The 15,935-nt window shown below is 40.3% G+C and overlaps 1 protein-coding gene across 2 annotated transcripts in view; it reads left to right on the forward strand.

Annotated features, from left to right (window-relative positions):
* The window catches only part of NREP (neuronal regeneration related protein), a 28,686-nt gene extending 13,009 nt beyond the window's left edge, over window positions 1–15,677 (forward strand). For both annotated transcript variants that reach the window (XM_054589972.1, XM_054589973.1), the window contains exons 4-5: window positions 9,539–9,616; window positions 13,935–15,677. In XM_054589972.1, the coding sequence (XP_054445947.1) occupies window positions 9,539–9,616; window positions 13,935–14,060 (204 nt within the window). In that variant the 3' untranslated portion in view covers window positions 14,061–15,677. The remainder of the gene's footprint in view (window positions 1–9,538; window positions 9,617–13,934) is intronic.
* The last annotated feature ends 258 nt before the right edge of the window (window positions 15,678–15,935 follow it).

Raw genomic sequence — 15,935 nt, forward strand, 5'->3', positions numbered from 1 at the left:
GTTGGTTTACGAAGGAAGAAAGACAGAAAAATGGGGTTGAAGAACTCTCCTGATGGAGAATGCAGTCAGGACTTGGAATGGAGGTCACAGTTTCCATCTCCATCTTTTCATGTTGATTCGACTCTGTGAGCCCCTTTCCGGGGAACTTAGCCTCCCAACTTGGCATGCCTTTTGCAGTCATTTTCATAAGTCTTGAGATATTTGTTTCTTCCATTACTCCTAGCCCTGAAACATCTACTGACTTGGGCTGGGGGCCACCGCTTAGGACTTCCCCGCTTCCCAGGGTACTGCCTGGCTGAGCCCTCATCAGAGGGGAAGAAGCCGCCTACTGAATTGGACTATGCTGCACCCAGTGGGGTTGAAAATCCAGGCAAGGCGCAGGGGCATAGGGCACATCCATCCTCATCTTTTTCTATTCCTTTTGTACTTTGAGTTTTTGCTGGTTTTCTTAGAGGACACAGGATTGGAAGCCTTCTGGTAGCCTCTTTGTGACCTGAGTTTTTACAGCATGGGAGTATAGATTGGGTACTATTTTTATGTTTTTTAAAGGCAGACGTCTTTGGAAATAGCCAACTAGACTCTGATTTAAACCCATTTTAAATACACCCTCCCCCAATAGAAACTACTTTCCCTCCAGATTTGGTTATCTGTTGTGATGCTTCGTTCTTGAAGAGGTATCAGTCTTTCAGTGGCTAAGACAGTGCAAGGGAAGCAGTGCACGGTGGGGTGACCTTGGCCAAGTGCGGGGAGGTGTGCAGCCAGCCGCCCCCAAGGCGGGCACTGATGGAAAGCGGGGAGGGCTGCCTTTGCAAGGAGCGCTCAGGGAGAAAAGGCACACTTTCTGGAAAGCTCAGTTTGGTACATGTCAGCAAGGGGAATGTTTTGAAATGTCCTCACATTTCTCAAAAGCAACTGGCTATCACATCATTCACCCAGACCAGGAAAAATCCAAAATCCTAATGTCTAGATAAATAAATACATATCTCACTAGACTTTGATTGAGGGCTTTAACAAAAGAAATCTTATTTTTGAAGACATATTCTTCCATGTAATTGGTGAAAATTTTCATAAGATTTTAATGGATGGCACAGTAATTTTAGGACAAGAGAAAGAAAAAAATAGTATTTTGGTGAGTAGAATAATCAGACTTATTATAGTTATTTGTAGGTGAAACCCAGCATACCTAAAATTATTCAAGCCAGCTAATAAAAGCAAGTCTAGATGTTTCCTATTAATCTTGGAATGTGCTTGGAAAAAGTCCTCCTAACTCCAGATGTCTAATATTGGAAAGCATATCAAGCAAGTCACTCTCATTTGTGGCGAAGAATACAGTTCAGAAATTTGAAGTGCAATTTGGTGTGTGAAGGCACAATATAGTTTTTTCCCCCCTTTCTTTCCTCCTTTCCTTTTTCTTTTATCTTAAAAGTTGGAGAAATATCGCAAAACATTGTTTTTCATTACTTGATTACAAATGAAAACCAATTTATATAAAGGAATAAGGTGGTCCAGACTTAGAACTCAGATGTGTTAAGTAAATATTTACTCTGGTTCCACTCCAGGAAGGTTGAAGATTTTATTAACATATTCGTTGAGGTCAGGAAGGCAAGGAAAAGCTTACGCTGTGCTTAAATGCCTGAGGGGCCTTTTTCTTTTCCTTTCGCTGCTAGTTAACAAAGGCCAGTATTTTTTTTTCCCTCCTGAAAAGAGCAAATACCTTGTTTTGTGCCCTTTACTTTTTATTGTTCATTCACAAACTGCTTAATCTCAAACCAGAGCTTTAAAACGCTGGTTTATTTTTTCTGTTTGAAAAAAATCTCTTCTTAGATATCCCTTACGAGATTTGCTTCCAAGCTTTATTCTTGTACTTTTCTTCTAGTTTACTTTGGGCTGTTATCAGCTTTTTGTACTTTGTTTTGTCTTCATCACTGAAAAGAAAAGTCGCCCATTAAAAGTCAAGATTTGAAGTGTTGAACTTGATTCCTTGAGTCCAGTCCACAGTTTGGCTCTGATTACTTTACCAGGCTGACCTCCAGCCCAGGGGAGGGTGTCTTGGCAGAAATCTGAGAATTCCTCGATCAGTAACTCCCTTTTTTGGATTTATGGAGTCTTTAGGTGGATTGCTTTGTGCTAAGCATGTTCTTCTTGGAAAGGAATGAGGCTAGGATGAGAGGGGGAGTTTGCTCAACAGAAATGCTTGCCGCTAACCTCTGTGTTCACTGCGCTCAACCACCCGGCTGCTTCTGCACCCTGCCTTGAACCACACGCCATCAAAGCCCTAAAAACTCACCCAACGAACTGGTTTAAATAGTGTTGAAAAAGCGAAGTTGGATAATGTTGTTAACCTTTTGTGGCTTCCTCCCGACTTGATTCATTGCTGCTCTTGAAAGTCTTTGCTCTTATTCTTAGAAATCAAATTTTAGAAGACTCAGTAGCCAAACCAGCCAAATATTATATTGTGGAACAGAGTGACTCTGAAAGCCCTTTGTGCTGACAATTATTTTCACATGTAAACACTTTCATTTCGTTGCCAGGAGATTTCCTTTTCCTTCCTCCGCCTAGTTGAAATTTAGAAATAAAATTCCACAGCTGTCCAGTTCCCACGTAGTCATCAGGGGCCTCCCAACATGGCCTCACAATGAGCAGCGTGAACTTGGAGGATTCCACTCTTCGCGTCTACACAACTTGTCAGATGCCTGTGGCCAGCACGCGCCGTATTTTGCCGTGTATAATGCATACCTCCGTAATCTTTTGTTTTAATTTTTTAATTCAATTTTTTATTTGTGTATATTTAGATACTTTTTTTGTGTGTTAGAAAGGAATTTTGGCATTTATTTTTTAATGTACTACGGCACAAGAAATTTTATGTAACAAATAATTACAAAACGCGAGAACAGATACAAGGTATTTCAGGTACTACCTGGGTATAATGCGCATCTGTATTTTTCCCTCAAAAGTTTGGGCAAAAAAGTGGTCAGTAACATAAATCTGCTGTGCGATATTTATAAAACATGGCCATTTTCTGTGCCTGTGGTGGGTGTAGGCACCCAATGGCCTTCACCATTTTATGAGTTATCATTGTCTTCCTTGTTGAACCTTATTTTCTCCCTACTCCCATTTCTACTGGTTAAGACCCTGTCAGACCATGGAACAGCAGGGAGTGTCAGCCCATGTAGTAATACAGCACTGCCCTAAAAGGCCATCCTTTCCTTTCTGGCTGGAGGACATTTATGGCTGAGAATGTTTTGAAATGCTTTCTCTGTAATTACCCATTGTTACCACAGCCAGCTCCTATGTGTGTGCTTTGTGTGTATGTGCGTGCACACAGTGTACTTAAATTAGATCTCCGCATGTTTCACTTAGTTCCCAAACCAGAATGTTTGCCAACTTAGGCACCAACTAACACTTTTGTCCTGCGTTCCAGAATGTCCAGAGTGGCTCTTTGTTCTGCCTGCTTATCCTTTGTCCTCTAGTTGCAATGCATTCCCTCCACTGTGCGCTTCATCTGCAAACAGTGTTCCCAGGGTCAGGCAGGTCTCTAAGAGTGGTCTCTGGAGGGACAGTGCATCATCTTTTGGCACCATCTAATCGTTGATGTAATGCTCTTCAGAGAAAATGATCCTTGTAACTCATTTATGGTTTCAGTTTACATCCTGCCCTCTCACATGACCAGTAGCACCTGGGAGTGGAGTGGCTTTTGAGGGAGATTCTTAATAGCACCACTTCAAAGGGTATTTGCAGAAATGAAGTGTTCGTATATGCAAGTAATTTCCCCTTGTATTACAGTACTAGGTTCCACAACTTTCCAACCAATTAGGCAGAATAGAACATGTACACATGCAGGCACATGCGTACTGTTTAATTGGCAGAGAGATTATGAAATATACTCCTTTGTTGCTTAAAGAATTAATTATGAAGGTTGGACACCTGCTGCCCCAGCCCACTTTCCTAATTACGTGGGGTGGGCACCCATCCTTGTTAAGACATAAAAGGGCCATGTGTGTGCATTCTTAAGCACATAGAACTCCATCAAGGATAGGAGATATAATTACAGTCATTAACCAGGCCATGCCACATCTTCATAGCAGGTTTCTGAGGCAGTATATTAACCAATCAAGTAAGCAATGTACATGTACGTGGTGTATTTAAGCTCCGAATAAAGCCATGACTCTACCTTGGAGGATCAATCTAGTGTAACATTCTCCCCAAAGAAATAGTGATAAAGACAGTAAATAGAGGAAACTGCACATTTAGAAACAGGCAATAAATAGCTATAATCCAAATTGTACATGCAGTATAGAAGTGATAGGAAATGTCAATTAGATTGATTCTGCATGTGGCCCATACTATTGGAAAATAAAGAGCAAGTTTTGAAGTGAAAAGCTTAAAAGATTAAAAAATAGAATTTAAGGGATACTCTGGTTTGAGGTTTTTTTAGGACCTTGCAGGAGTGGTCTCTGATTTCCTCCATGTTTTATTTTTCTAATTGGGATATCAAATAATAATCATTGCCAAGCTAATTGCCCTATAGACTTTAAAAAAAAAATATTTTTCATGCTGCGTTGTCCAGAGAGTAAAACAAGCCTTGAAAGAAAGACTTAAAAAGCAAAAAGTCTTGAGCACTATATTCTCAAATTGTATGCTGTGATAGACAATTGAAACTTAAATACCCAACCATCAAATACATTTAAAGAATCAGTAAGAAATAGTACATTTTCACCATTAAACTATTTAAATAAATATATTGTGGGTTTAAATATGTTAAATATACTTGGAAGCAAAAAATCGCTTTTACCTAAGTGTTGCTCATGGATATTTGAACACATATCTATCATGATTAGTGTATTTAAATCAACGTGGTTTTTCAGTTCTGTTTTTAATGTAGTCATCAGTGACGTAAATGTAGTATTGTAGAAAAAGATGCATTAACTGACATATTCAGTGACAAGCATAAACACTCAGTCTTTTCCAGAATTTAAACAAAACCTTTGTTCTGCCATTTAAAACAACAAGAATTTTCTTCACCTCTGTATTTTTGCAACGTTTTCTTAATTGTTGAGGATATAGCTTGCCTTTCTGATTTCTAACTTCTGGAATATATAAATATATATAAATATTTATATTATATGTAAATATATACTTATATATATTTTTTGCAGATCTGACAAAAAATTGGCATAATTTTGATTCAGTCACACTGGACAGCTTCTGCTATATTGGCTGTTGTTATTTTTTTATTTGACAATCTAATGGTAAAGAAGTCAGTGCCCCTGACTATATAGTTGGGTATTGCATGTTTAAAAATTCTTGCAGCATGTAGTTGAAAATTGCTGTTCTAGAGAGTTTTGAGGATTTTACTTGAGCAAGAGCAAACAATTGCTTGTTTTATATATGGAAAACACTCAAGAGGACACATACTTGTGAAGATCAAGGTGCACTTTGGTTTACTTATTGAATAAAACAACACTATAAAGAGAGTTGAGTGAAGTTAAAAAAATGAGTAAGTTAGTTTATTTGATGTTCATGAAAAACACAAACTTGAATCCAGAAAAGTGAATGAATACAATACAGTGTAAGCCACATGTCCACCTTCAGAACATCAGTTGGCCAGTGCCAAGAAGCTTTAGGGTCCAGCAAGAACGGAACTCCAGGAAGACAGATCATCGTATCCCTGTTTTCTGACCCACATATTATCTGTATTCAACAGCCTCAACGACAGGGTCATTGTCAGCTCCTACTATTCTGAACTAGGTAAAAAAACAGGACGCCACAGCCTGCAGTCACTTCAGTCTGCTCACTGCCACCCACATTTCCTCTGTTGACAGGGTTACTGGGTGTTTTGCTGAATGTTGTCTTTGTTTGTTTGTTTTTACTCTGTTGATCTATCTTCCAACAGCTATTACATTTGACATGAACTATACTTTTTTTAAGGAATTGCACTTAAAGTAAGGTATTATTTTGCTAGGGCTGTCAAAACAAAGTCCCACAGACCGGGTGGCTTAAACAACGGAAGTTCATTTCTCACAATTCTGGAGTCTGGAAGTCTGAGGTCAGCGTGTTGGTAGGGTTAGTTTCTTCTGAGATTTCACCTCTTGGCTTGAAGACAGTCCTCTGCTCCCTAATTCTTCACGTCATCTCCCCTCTCTGTGTGTCTGCATCCTCATTGCCTCCTTTATAAGGACACCAGTCATCCTGGATGAGGGCTCACCCTAAGGACCTCTTTAAAGACTTTATATTCGAGTGTGGGCACAGTCTGAGGTATTGGGTGTTAGGACTTCAACATATGAGTTTGGGGTGCAGGGGGACACAATGCAGCTCATAGCACACACTTTTAAAATGATCTTTGAGAAGGTATTAACACCTCTGCTGCCCCCCACCCCTGCCCATTTGACCTCCTAGAAGGCAAGGACTGTATTCTCTTATTGCAACCCCCAGAAGCTAACAGTGTCCAGCACATTGCAAGTGACTCCCAAACTCACGGTGAATGTGTGCATGAACAAAGGCATTTTAATTGGCATAGATTTTTCCTCTCAAGTCCTTCATTTAAGAGTCTCGAAACACCACAGGTATAAGAAAGAACAAAGCTGTAATCTAGGCAGCATATATTTCCAATAATCTACCACCTTTTTCCAAAATCACAAAAGGAAGTTTAAGTATCATCTTTAGATACCATGTCCAGGGATATGCTGAGTTCTTAGACACCAGCCAAGCAGGTTTTCAGAAGATAATAGACTCCTCCATCCCTGCCATCTGGGGCTTAAAGTTCTGATTCTGAAAGAGACAAAGAATTTACCACAAGGCCAAAGTGTCACTTATTTTTTCCTAAAGTATGCAATGATTTTTTTAAATAAATCAAACACTAAAAAATGCCTAATTAGAAATACCTGTGGCTAAATTAATGTTTCAAAAGAGCAAATTTGAGGTAGGTGGGGGAATTTTCCTCATTTGTCCGTTTGCTATAAGATGCTCATGTTCCTGAGTTCTTTGGCAAAAAGTCACTGATAGTTTTTCTTAAAAAAAAAAAAATTCTTGGGAAAATAAATTGTAAGACTAAACATAACAATTTCTGAAAAGCAAGCTATTTTTTCACTACAAATCAGACTTGAGTAACTTTAGTATTGATGCTTTGAACCTAGAAGTTAAATGCTAAAACAGTGTGATTTTGTTAAAATAGAATATCGCAGAAAATCACAAGAACACAGGCATAGCAGTGTTTACTCGGTTTTCCTTTTCATTGCATCCATGTGCCTACTAAGCTTTTATGTGTATTTTTATCAGTGTTTTGGTTTTACAAGGAAACTATTTCTCATTATTATGCGCAATATTTTTAATGGTACTTAAAGCATGCTTTTAAAAGTAGTAACTGCAGACTATTAGGTTAAGTGAAATAAGCCAGTCAGTGGAAGACAAATACCATATGATCTCACTTTTAAGTGAAATCTAATGAACAAAATAAACGATTGAGCAAAATAGAATCAGAGGCATGGACACATGGAACAGACTGACAGCTGCCAGAGGGGAGCGCTGAGGTGGGGGCTGGGTGGAAGGAGGTGAAAAGACTAGTCAAAGAACATGCCTGAGGCCCACGGACGTGGACAGTGGCGCGGGGAGTGACTGGGGGAGCGGGCGGCAGGCTGGGTTGGGGGGAATGGGGGAAAAATTGGGACAACTATAAGAGCATAAACAATCAGATATCTAAATTAAAAAAAGAAAGAGGTAGAAATGTCATCATTTTTATTGATTGGTAATTATTTTTTATCAGTTTATGAACTTATGGTTGATCCCAATGTAGGGTCTCCTGAAATTCAGCCCCAAATGGGATTTTTTTGTTTTCTTCACCCATTCCTGGTTAAAGGGCATGTCAGGTGGCTCTTCGTCCCAAATACGGCAGATTGGTGGAACCGTCCAGAAGGAGCTGGGCAAAGGAGGGAGGAGCAGAGCAAGAGGGAGGAGGTTGGTTTTGGGGGAGGCACAGGGCCTGGAAAGCAGACCCAGTGCAAAGTCAGAAAATAGGTCCAGTTCTCCCCAGAGAGCTCTCAAATATTTAAGACCCAAATGTACGTGTTGGCTGTGGACTGTGTAGTTTTTGAAAAAGAGGTGGTAGGCAATTTGCATTCTGGGATAATTCAAGAACATCGGGATAGTGGGAAGAACTGAAGTTTAGAGTCTGTAAACCAGGTTTAAGTCCTATCCAACACTAACTTTGGGCAAGTTTCATTTTCCTCATCTGTGTAATGTTCAGACCTATTCACAGGCCTCTTGTCAGAATGAATTAGGTAATGTACGCAAAATTGCTTTGTGAACTGGGACATGCCACAAATGTTACTGGAGTAGAGCGAAGTGGCCGTTAGACTGTCCCAAGGAATGAACACAGCCATGCACATTTCCTACTCCAGACATCCCGAGCAATGCATTGACTTGGACATTGCAAACATCGCAGTTTGCCCAGGGATTAGGCTACCACATCTGGTGCTTCCAAAATCAAAAACAGCATGTTAGTCTGTTTGTTAGCCTATTAATGAGGTGTGATTCTTAATATTATTTATTAAACGTGAGGCTTATTTACAGCATTTAGAGAATCAGACCTGGAGGAAATCTTACCTAATTTCCTCCCCACCTTTCAAGAAGGACCTGTATTAAATGAGAATTAGCTCTGAATTAGGTTTTTAACTTGCGTTGCTCATTTTTTAAAGTAGATTTCACATTTTTCCTCTCTGAATTCTTTTAGCAATTTAACAATTCTTCTGCCCATTTCTTTCTTATAGCTGGCCTAAATCTGCTGTAATTAAAGTCCTGATCCCCAACCGCTGTCTCTCCTGGAGGTGGAGAACAGCTGGCCAGCAGACTTCTTATGATCATAACCCTTTGTCTAGGTAGTTAAAGGAGAATTACTCAGGTGGCCTCACTCTCTCCACCTTACTTCTACATTCATCGGCTCCTGCTCCCTGGGTCATCTGCGGCGGTGCTGCCCATTTCCCTGCCCCTCGCTCAGACACTTCGCTACCTTCAGGCCGCTGGGCAGTGTGTTGTCAGGGGCTACGTGGACCTGGGAGAACGCAGGCTGCTGCTTCCTTTCCTCCTCACGCTCTGTGCATAATCTTGAGCCTTCTACAAAGTGAGCCGGATAACCCCTGACCGTGTTTGATGTGTGCACGGCACATGTATCTCATAAACATAGGATTTTGCAAGGATTCTTATCATAGATCGCTTTGAAAGTTAGGCCTCCTCAGTGCTTTTCTTTGCTCAACCAGTCATGCCATGAAGCTGCCCCTTGGCATGCTAAAGATAACATTGATTGATAGCTCCGCTCTATTGGACTTAGTCTTGGAAGACAGAGTTAAACTCTCCTGAGTGCAGCCAACATTCAGAAGCTCATTAACAGTCTGAAAGAGTAGATGGGCTTCCCCAGCACTCTAAAGTTGCAGTAGGGAAGGAAGTGATCTTTGAAGAGGATTGAGCTCATTAAGATGATCACACATAGGTGGTTTCAAAGTAGACCCTGTTTTTAATCTAAATGTGTGTGCTCTTACGTCTCTTACAGGTCTGTTACCCAGATCTCTCTGTCTGGGTCAGCCAAGAACCATTTCCAAATAAGGGAATGGAGGGAAGGCTTCCTAAGGTAAGATCCTTAGCTCCTATTTTGTTAATTTTTTAAAATTTAGGAGCAATTTTTTTAAAAGTCGAGTTGTTATTATTCTTAATATTCATTTATAGTCTATGATAATAATTCATTTATCTGATACTATTATGACCTTGGAAGTAACATATACTGAAAAAGGAATCATATCCTAAAGTTCTATGATGCTTAAAGTTCACAGCATCTTCCTTTCTTGACAAGTCCAAGCAGATTTTCATTTAATAATCATGGAACCAATGTACATTTTACAGGTTTTTAGTTTGTTTGTTCCATTCCTGGGAAGATAAAGTCAAATATGATGCTCAAACTAAAAGATACCTTAAAAGGATGATGATAAAAAGGATGATAACAGTTTTGTCTGATAATAATGCCTGGATGTTTGATAAAATTACCCATGAAACAAAACAGGATGAACATTAAAAAAAATGTTATATTCCTTTCTTTTATTTTTTTAGGCCTAAAATATTTTCTGTAAACATGCTTTCATTTTGCTGACATCTTAGGTGTGACAATTCTCTGCCTTAAAAAAAACTGTAAAATTTGCATTTTAGATTTTCGCACCATTTCTGGAAGAAAAAGTCCAACAAAAAGATTTTAAAGTCATTTACCAGTTTTTACTATCGATGCCTTTGGACTTTGCTTGTTAGGGTAAATATCATTTGACTGTAAGTTGGAGGATTGTACTTTTACCACTAATCTCCTGATTTTGCAATTAATAAAGAAAAATAGAGTTCATTGAAAATCAAAATAAACATGTAAAAGCTTCATATGTGTAACTGACCAGTGATGAGGCCTACCAGCTATTACAGGTATTTCAATGTTTGAAAAACTTTCTTCTTTACACTAAATGATTTCAGCAGTTCTCTGTCTTTTACTGGCAGGCAGAATTTGAAGAGATTCTGTCAACTGGCAGTTTGCATCGAAAGAAAGCGATTCTAAATCACTTTTAATTTTTCAGAGAATTTCTGAAGGTCAAGGTTGAAATCATTGGCAGGAAAGTAGGTGAACAAAATGATTTTGTCCCTGTCTGAGAGCTAGGCTTGTACTGATCCTGCAGAGGTGGAGTGGAAGTGAACTTAAAGCACACCTGCTCCCCGCCGTTCCCCCGCCCCCCACCATATCGCCAGCAGCGGCAGTATAACTGCAGGCATCCTTTGCAGGGCCAGCTCAGGGCAAAATTCCCCTGAGCCACTGAGGGTAGGACATGGTAACGGAAGGGGCAAGAGAGGGTGTAGTCTTTTCATTAGTTCCTGCCCCACGCAGGCATCCCAGTATCCTCTCTTTGATGCTAGAGACAGCAACCAAAGAGACGAGACCAGGTGAGTTTCTCAGTGAGTCAGTAGTGCCTCCTTATCCTCCTGGAAGGCTGGTCCAGGCCCCTGGCCTTGCCTGCAGTGAGTCATGCTTCACGGGCTCCGCACAATGGGCCGTGCCATTCAGGCCTGCTGTTATTTTAAGTTCTTTCCTCTCTACATACGCTAATGGTACCTTAAACATAATATATTTGTCCTATTCCCAGCAGTTTCTTTCTGGAAAAGCACATCTTTGTGTAATCATAAGAAAAATAATCTTGACTCACTTGGTCCGTGGCACATGATTGAGTAATTGGGGTTCGTGTACTAACAGTCATCATCCGAGAGGGCCATCTCACCTCAGGTAGACCCGCTGTAGGGGCACCCAGGAGAGCCAGCCTGTGGGAGCTGCTGGATACATCATTCCCCTCCTCCAGCCTTCTAGATTATTCAGGTTCCCCAGTCCTCTAGAGACCGTATATGCTGGATGGTGGAAGATGGTAGGACTATTTGCCTAAATTGTTATAAGGCTTGACTTCTGGAGAAAAAGACATCATTGTGTTCCCTCTTCAAAATGCCTCCCTTCCCTTGCTACAGAAGCCCTTTAGTGGGGCCAGAAAGACTATTCTTTTTTTTTCCTTTAATGAAGGACAGGAGGTAATGATTGAAATCTAGTAAATTCCAGCCCCCAATGGGAGGCTGTGCAGAACTTGATCTGCCCACGTGCTCCCTTCCCCAGAGACTCCCCTCCCCACAGACTGGTGGGTGGGGCCCCTCGGCCACTGTCGCCGTGGACCCCCTGCATCGGTTACGCAGCTGTCTTGCCATTATCCAGCTGTAACTGGCCATCTCCCTGCAGCAAGTTAATGAACAGCAGGATGGGCAGGGACTGGGTCTTTTTTTTTTTGTCTCTGTTTTAGTCTCTGCAGGTTTAAAATGTAATAGAGTACTCAAGCCATAATAGGCACTCAGAACATGAATAATAAATGAACGTGAATGTTTGGGAGCTTCACAGGAGAAAGAAGTAGTAAAAATGTAGATTCCCATCTGAAATAATCTTCACATTTTTTTCCCCCTGGGTATAACCTCTCTCCAAATTATCCAGATGTGCCACTCAGCTCTTTGTTTTGTTTCCTTGTGTATTTTCCATGGAGATAAAAGATTGGTAAGACTGAAATTTATATAGGGACAGACTAATGCTCTATATATTCACTTTTGGACAGAGTAAATTCTGAACTGAAGTTAACAATTTGAGCCCAACCATGTACAGAGGGTAGTTGGGTGAAATGATGTTTGTGAACTTTTGATTCTCCTTCCTGGCCTGTGACAATTACAAACCATTGAATTCTTCACTTGTCTAAAACTGAAGTTTGTTGTATCTCAAACCACACATGCTAACTGGTTGATGGGGGATGAGGAAAAAAGATTATTTTAAAGGTACCAGGACTACAGTGGATTTTTAAAAAAATCTTGGGATTGCATGCCAAAATGTCAAGATTGAAATTATTTTCACAATTCAAAGGAACTGCCCAATGTAATGCTTTAGGAAAAATTTATCTACACCCTTAAGTGTATGAGAGTGGTGAATTATATTTCAATTTAATTTTCTGATTTGGTTCTGTTGATATTTAATTATACCAAAACAACCTCTAAATCACACACTAAGGCTGGAATATTAAAATACAAATATGAGTGGATTTGATATACATCTTAAAAATGTTGTATATGCTCAATGTCTGAGATTTTTAATCATAGCATTTAGGCATGCCAGATGTTTAATATGAAAAATCTATACAGTAAATAAGACTTCTTGAAGTTGAATTATTTATGATCTTTAGTTCACCTCTGGGGCTCCTGAAAATATTTATTCAGTTTCAAGTGGTTAGGAAGTTCCTGATGTCTGAATTCTTGTTAAAAAGAAATTCAAATGCAATCACTTACAGAATCACAAAATTAAGATTATCACTTTAATCCAAGTTATTATATCCAGCCAAATTAGCTCATTACAAATGTCCTGTTAAAATATGTAACCTGATCAAAAATGGGGAAAAAAATGATCCTTTAAAACGACAATTGATAATTTTTTTTCCTAAAGAAACTCCAGTAGTTAATAGTTTGTCTAAAGGAGAAACTTGTCAAATCACTGTTTTCATATCTGATTGGAGATCCAATCTATTTGTGGTAAAGTAAGACCTCTAGTTTATATCATCCACGCCCGATAGGGTGCGCAGCCCCATCCTCTTGCTGCTGCGTTACTGCGGAGAGCTTCTTTCCATTGGTGCTCAATGGGTCATCAGTCACATTGCGGTGGGATTATTTTAGTCAGAAACACAAAAACCTCACCCAGTCAGTTCAAACTAGCTGAACCTCTCTCTTCTGGCTTCGGTTCCACACTCTTCTCTTATTTCCTGCACCGCCCCCCCAACCCCACACAATTTCCCTCCTAAACACCCCCACCTTTGGTTCTCACTTCTGACTGTGACTGCAAGGCCCACATGGGCTGTGCCGGTGCTTATGGCATGAGCCATGTGTAAATTACATTTGTGCGAGTTGTGCTGTGCTTTTACATGTTTTTATTATATATTAGAAAATAGACAATCACCCTACTCCATCATAGCCCTTGAACTCTTTTAAAAAAAAAAAGTGAATCAATACTCCAGCAAGCACCTCTTGACCAGCCCCGTGTCGGGCTCTGTCTGAAGCTAGAAACTGACCTCAGCCACCCGACTCTCGGGGAATGCCGCCTCCCACATGGCTGGGCCCGGCCATTAAAGAAACACTGGATTTGGCTGAAGCCAAGGCGGCTAGTGTTTAATTATTATACTTCATGCCCCCACACACCTAATATTTACATTCAGGTGAACTGTGTTTAATATGTAAACTCTGTTTGCAAAACGTCGGGAGTTCAAGGATAAAAAAAAATTTCAAATGGTTTCAGAAGCATGACTAAGTGTGTCTCTCTTTTGTGTGTGTCCGTCTGTTTGTGTCTGGGTCCACTTGCTTTTCAGGGAAGACTTCCTGTCCCCAAGGGAGTGAACCGCAAGAAGAATGACGCGACTGAGGCTGCCTCCCTGACTCCACTTGGCAGCAATGAACTCCACTCCCCGAGAATCAGTTACCTCCACTCTTTTTAATCATAACACCTCCATTTGTATTACGTATGGTGTATGGGTATTGATGAGGTCATGGTATCATATATGGGATTTTTTTCTGTGTAAATCATCAAGTATAAGAAGAAACTATGGGACTCTGAGCCTTGCTTTAGAGAATTTACAGTGGGCAAATAGGTATCATCAAATCCGTTTTTAATCATTCTGACTCAAGTGAAAACGCTCAGAATTTCACACTGTGAATCCACGTTTACAACCCTTACAGGTGGGCCTTCAGGCCTGGTTCTCTACGACGACGTCTTCCACAACTCAAACCCCCACCGCTCTCACACAACCGGTCCACTCCTGCCTTGGCACTCACACGGCTCCCGACTGCTTCCTGCAGAGGCTGAGAGTCCCCATTTTTTTTTTTTCATTTAGATGTAACAAGCCTAGTAGTTTATGTTCATCAATTGTCTGTATATCTCTATATTTTATCCATGTACTCTTTTGATGTATAGAAGTAGTTTGAAACTCATTGTTTCCTTGTGGTAAGTGACCGAGATGCTGCCACAGGACCTGAGACACTGATGAATGGTGCTATTTTGGACTTTCAACATGCTCCTTGGCGAGGTAGCTCTGATGGAGTTATTTTTTATTTCCATGTTCTAAGAAGGTGTTGGTACTCTGTTTCCCTGAATGTCGTTCTCTAGACTGGATTGACTTGTTTTCCTTGTGTCTTCAGTGTGGCTTTCTTCTTCAGCGTTGTAGGTTGAGTGAATGCTACCGGAGAGAGTGTAAGAGACCACCGTCTCATGGGCTGGCACTCATGGACCCGCAGCCACCGTAGTGGGAGCAATCACAAAACTGTAATTTACTTACCAAATCTCTTCCTTTGGGTAGCCTCGCCTGCCTGACTTAGAGAAAGAAAAGCAATAATTGGACAGGCGTTTTTAGGTGTCTCTCTTGGTTCTTTTTGTTTGAAAGAATATTTGCGGGGGGGGAGGGAAAACTCCTTTTTTAATAAATGCCCTCTAAAAAAAAAAAAACCCCAAACACTGGCATCTGAGTTGGAATAGGAAAATTACACATTTCCCAAAAATTAGGTTGGAAAAATTGCCTACAAAAATTTTTTTAAAAAAGGCAGAGCACTCTTTTTTCCACAGTTTTGATAAGCAAGGTGTAGATTTTACATTTTTGTCCTTGCTCCCAATGGAATGGATAAACAAAAAAATCAGAAATACCATCTTCTCACGGAATGTTGTTGCATTAGCCAGTCTGAAAGCCCACCTTAATTTTTATATAACTGTCTTTTAGCTCTTCCTTTGACAGGGCAGGCTCTGTTCTGAACTGTTTCGCTTCTGACTGTTAAACACCGATGATGCATGCTCTGCACTTCTTCGTTCTCTCCTTGCTTCCCCATTGGCCTGAGTTTCTCGTGCATTTCCCCGCTCCCTTCTTTGTTAGAATAGGTATATCAGCTGTGTAAATAGAGCAAGAACAGTATTCTGCATCTGTGGCATTTATGTAGAGTTGCAGTTGTGTGCTGCTGAAAATGCAGGCTTTTGTAACAATGTGATCTTTACTGATGCACTCATGACAAGTACCCAATGTATTTTAGCTATTTTAGTAGTATTTGTTCAATAAATATACAAGCTGTAAGGTAACTGGCTTGGCTCGTCATTGGAAAGACCTACTTTGGAATGCTTTCACTGGTTCACGTTAATTCCTGTGTTCTCAGAGCCCCCAAAGCAGGCCCAAGGGCAAATATCAAAAAGGATCCAATCAGTTCTGCCTTTCACACATTTTCCTTTCAGAGGGTTTTATGAGATTAGAGGCCAGGCGCTGGCTCATTAGGGTGGGATTTGCAGAGCAGCCTCTGGATACAAAGAAGAATTAAACCAAACCCTTTTATTTCTA

The sequence above is a fragment of the Pteronotus mesoamericanus genome, unplaced genomic scaffold (assembly GCF_021234165.1).
Source record: "Pteronotus mesoamericanus isolate MK-2021 breed Mesoamerican mustached bat unplaced genomic scaffold, CSHL_Meso_final scaffold_167, whole genome shotgun sequence".
Lineage (NCBI taxonomy): Eukaryota > Metazoa > Chordata > Mammalia > Chiroptera > Mormoopidae > Pteronotus > Pteronotus mesoamericanus.